At 60.3% G+C, this 4,425-nt stretch overlaps 1 protein-coding gene across 1 annotated transcript in view; it reads right to left on the bottom strand.

The window, feature by feature from the left end:
• The window catches only part of Jph4 (junctophilin 4), a 4,350-nt gene extending 2,519 nt beyond the window's left edge, over nucleotides 1–1,831 (bottom strand). Inside the window, exons 1-2 of the mRNA XM_028787405.1 lie at nucleotides 1,453–1,831; nucleotides 1–732 (exon numbers count right to left, since the gene is read on the bottom strand). The exon at nucleotides 1–732 is cut by the window's left edge and continues 140 nt beyond it. Of these exons, the coding sequence (XP_028643238.1) occupies nucleotides 1–732; nucleotides 1,453–1,831 (1,111 nt within the window). The remainder of the gene's footprint in view (nucleotides 733–1,452) is intronic.
• Between the last annotated feature and the right edge of the window lie 2,594 nt (nucleotides 1,832–4,425).

Below are 4,425 nucleotides of genomic sequence, written 5' to 3'. Positions count from 1 at the left end.
CAGCTCGACGGGCACCTTCGACAGCCCTGTCCACTTTCTCCTTGACTTTGCCCCGTCTAAGGGCCAGAGGCAGGAGGCTGCGGACACGTCCCCCGTGCACCAGCCGGTTGCGCTTGTACTTGCCCTCCTCACGAGAGCCATCCGGCCGGGTGGTGCGCCCGTATCCGTGTCGTCGGTTGCCCAGCCACTCGCCTTCGTAGCGCAGCCCGTTGGATCTCTGGCTCACTCCGTAGCCACTGCGCCGGTCCGCACGCCACTCACCAGCATACACCTCAGTGGCTGAGCCCTCGATGAGGGCAGGTGGCGCTGGGATAGGGGGCCCGCTGGCCTCGGAGCCCGGGGGTCCTGTACTGCCCACTTCGCTGCTCACCTCGCTGCGTAGAGATCCCCTCTTGCTGCCCAGGGAGCTGCGGCGCCCACCAGCCCGGAGCCCACTGAGCAGCAGTGAACGGCGGAAGAATCCACCTGCTGCTAGGGTGCGCTTACGGGAAGACGGCCCTTCGGCGTCCCCTGGCCCCGCCAGCACGAAGCCCCCTCGGGAGCCGGAGGCTGGGCTGCCTCCTTCATCTCCTGGTAGGGGTAGGGGTGGAGGCGGCGTCGGGGGGTCGCTGTGGCCGGAGTCCAGGGAGGTACGACGGGGTGAGCGCAGAAGCGCCGCCTGGTGGTAGGGTACACTCTGGCGCACCCCGTAGCCGTGGCGTTTTCCGGCTTGCCACTGGCCTTGGTAAGTGCCTATGGGTGTATAGGAGTGAAAGAGTCAGAACGTTTCAGTGGGCGCCCGAACCCACTAATTCGTAGCCCCAAAGCCCTTGGAAGCTCAAGTGACAGGTAGAAACAGCGAGTGTGGAGGTCTGGGAAGGAACAGGCCAGACTTGGTTGGAAGGTATGAAGTTGCAGATGAAGACAGGTGGAGTAGCATAAAAATACGTGGGTTTTGGCAATGTCAGTGGACTGGGGAAAGGCAGAGAAACGGGCAGGCTGGAGTATATGAAGGACAGGTGGCTCAGAGGCTGTGATGCGCAAGCTGACAGGTGGCAGTGTGTAAAAAAGGCACGTGACAGGCAAACAGGACTGCAGGCTGCAAGCTGACTTGAAGATTATAGGTTAAGTGGAGAGGGGTCAGGCAGGTGGAAAGGGCAGGTGGGAGGGGCAGGCAGGTTGGAATGAGGGAGAAGCAGGTAGGAAAACTGTCAAATGAGTTTGTTATGATTATGGTGGTGGTGGGAGAGGCAGCGAGATGGAGGTTGGGGTCCTGAGCTGGGGGATGGTGTGAGGGGCGGACGGGAATACTGGAAACAGAAGGCTGGCGCACCGCACGCATATGGCTGGGGAAGGAGGATGGAGGATGGGAATAGCAGGGCGTGGAAGGTGGAAGGCTAGGGAAGCACACGCGCCCCAGGCCGGCTGGAGGCGCACGCGGACGGGCAGACAGTAGTGGGCCGGGCCCCGCACCTCCATCGGAGTAGGTCTCCGTGCCGTAGCCGTCCTGGAAGCCGTCCTTCCAGAGCCCGGCGTAGCGCAGGCCGGACACGCTCTCCCACACGCCGCTGCGCCCCTTCAGCCCGCCCAGCCACTCGCCGCGGTAGGTCCAGCGGCTCTTGCGCTCCACGCCCAGCCCTTCGCGCTTGCCCTGCTGCCAGTGGCCCTGGTAACTGTGTCCGCCGGGCCCCGTGAAGACACCCAGCGACTCGAAGCCGTGAGCCCAGCAGCCGCTGTACTCTCCCTGGGCGCCGGGCCCGGTGCACACGCCGTAGCCATGTGCCCGCCCCGCCTCCCAGCCCCCCACGTAGCAGCCCCCGTCGTCAAAGTCGAACTTGCCCCCGGGGGACATGCATGTAGTTGGCGCGGCCTCAGCCCCCCGGCAGCTCAGCGCATCCTGGGGCTGGAGAGCCGGCTGGGGGCCTGGGGCTCGGGCGAGGCCTGGGGGCGGGGGCAGTTAGACCGGGGCTGGGCGGAGGGGCCCCAGAGCGGGCAGGCAGGGCCGGACCCTCATCCTGAGTGGCTGCGGAGAAAGAGGGTTCAAGTGGAGAGCGAGGCAAGTGGAAAGCGAGGTCCGCTTTTTTTTGCCAGCCGCTCCCCTACCGGTAGCTTTAGGGCATCAGCACCGCCCTCCAGCCCTCCTCCCCTCCCCCCCCCCCCCCCCGGCAGCATCTTTCAGCAGCTCCCAAGCAGTGAGGGCAAGGGGGCTTTCCCATCCCTCCCAACTTGTAGAGGGCGCCTCCTGGGACTTGGGGTCCCAGCCCTGATCCCGAGTCCTACTTCTCCAACCTAGAACCCCAGAGTGTGGAGTGTGGATGGCAGTTGGAGGTGGGGGACCTGGGAGGGGCCAGGGCAGGGTCTTCCGACACCTGCTTTCCTAGCGATTTGGACCCCTCTGCCTTGATTCTTTGGCTTCGTTAGCAAACCCAGGTGCGGGGGAGGCAGGGGGTAAAAACGTAGCTAGAAAACCGGCCCCAGGTGGGCCGATGGTAGAATGGGGATGTTGGGGGTGGGGTGGGGGATGAGGGTAGGGATGGGCAGACTGGCGAAAGGGAGGGGACAGGTTACTCACCATGTGAGCTGGGGCTCAGGCTGCCTCCCGGGCGCAGTTTCCATGGCAGGGTCTCTCCACTCACACTTCACCCGGACAAGTCAAGCCCCCTTCCTTTCCGGAGAGATTGCTACAACCCAGAGAAGGAAGGTGGGGGAGCTATGAGAGAGTCCCCTCTTCTCGGCTGAAGGTGCAGGCTAGTGTGGGGGGTGAGGTAGTGGCAGGGTGGAGGGGATGAGAATAAGTGTAGGGGGGAAAAATCTGCCTTGAACGGAGACAGCAAAGAGGAGCTGGGAGCTGGATAGGAAAGAGGAGGGGGCTATCAAGAGGGGGTGTTTTTATTTTTTTCTTCTTATGGTTGGGAAGGGAAAAAAAATCAAAATTCCAATTCCATCCCAGCACAAATCAATGTTTGCTCCAAACCCAGCATCAAGGGGGAGGCTGGGCCAGGCAGATTTAAAGGGGCAGAGAGGAGCGGAGAGGAGAGGGCGGGGAGAGAGAGTCAGTGGCAGTGGGGGGTGGTGAGAGGATGCTCAGGCAGAAAAAAATGGGGGCTCGCTACCCCTGAGATGAGGGAGAAGGCAGGCGGAGAGGAGAATGGGAGGTTCAGAGACCCCCACGGTGGAAAGAAACCCTGGCATGCAGGCAGGGAGTGGAGTGAGGTGGAGGGAGGGGAGGGGAGAGGAGCTAGGGGGAGGAGTCTTAAGATGGGGAGGCAGGGGGAGGCCAGAGCCAGGCGGGGGAGGAGAGATGCTGGGGAGACCGGGAGTGCTAGAGGAATACAAAGAATGAGGTGCAGGGGTGAGAGCTAAGGCAGGGGAGATACTCCCGGCATGGGAGATGGCGAGGGAGACCCATTCCAGGGCTCAAGAGAGATGGCCAGGGAGAGAAGCCAAGGCAGATGAAAGGAGGGGAACAGAAACAGATAGGGAGCTGAAGAGAGCGAAATAAGGGTTGCGACGAGAGGGAGAAGGCTCTGCAGAGAAAGGGCAGGCATGAGAATAGAAATCCAGGCAGGAAGAGCCCACATTGAGACAGGAGGTCCGGAAGTGGTGTTTATGGGGACCCTGGGGAGAGGGATGAACCTGCCAGCTGCTTGGCCCAAAGCCAAGAAGCATTTGAGCTTGGATACCTCTGCCCATTCAGCTCAAACTCCTCCACTAGACAGCACCCACCCTCTCACAGTTTTAGAGGAAGCTTGAAATGGGGCCCTGTCTAGCAGCCCCACTAAGCTAATGCACGCTCTATTCTGCTGTCTATGACGGGCCCTCTGAAGAGAGTGTTGGTATGTTCATAAGGGGGTTCAAGTTGAGGAGGCCGCCAGGATCTTAGGGCTCTGGAGTCTTCTCTTTTACAACATAGAAGCAAATTACACAAATTCACTTGAGCAGGCTTTTACCGTGGCCCCTTAAGCCCATCACCCTCTTTCCCCGTCCACTCACCAGATTGACAGCACAAGTAGACCACACAGGTACTGGCATACTGCCTTCCCTCCCTTCTCAGCTTCCTCAGGCCTGCCCCTAAGCATGTAAGGGAAGGAAGCAACAGTGTGCTCAATTACCTTTCTCTTCCCATAGGACCTAGTCCTGATGCCCACTGTTCAACCCCATACCCGATTTAAAGAGAACCAAAGCTGGGAGGGGGAAGTCCCTCACCAGGGCCACATAGCAGAGCTGGGAGAGCTAGAAGTGCAACACTAGACTTCAAATTTTGATGTTGGGAATTGAAGTCTGGGCCTTGGATAAGGCATGTGCTCCATCACTGGTCTCTAGCTGGTCGCTTGGTGTCTTTTGAGCCCTTCAGTTCCTCCCAGATGTCTGTGCTTGGAAGCATCCCCTAAAGTCAGGGTTGCATTGGGTTGGGCACTTTGGTAAAATAAAGAGTATGAATGCAGT

The sequence above is a fragment of the Grammomys surdaster genome, unplaced genomic scaffold, assembly GCF_004785775.1.
Source record: "Grammomys surdaster isolate TR1022 unplaced genomic scaffold, NIH_TR_1.0 125630, whole genome shotgun sequence".
Taxonomy (NCBI): Eukaryota; Metazoa; Chordata; class Mammalia; order Rodentia; family Muridae; genus Grammomys; species Grammomys surdaster.
The sequence above is the reverse complement of the archived record's forward strand: the minus strand, read 5'-3'. Positions and strand labels throughout refer to the sequence as shown.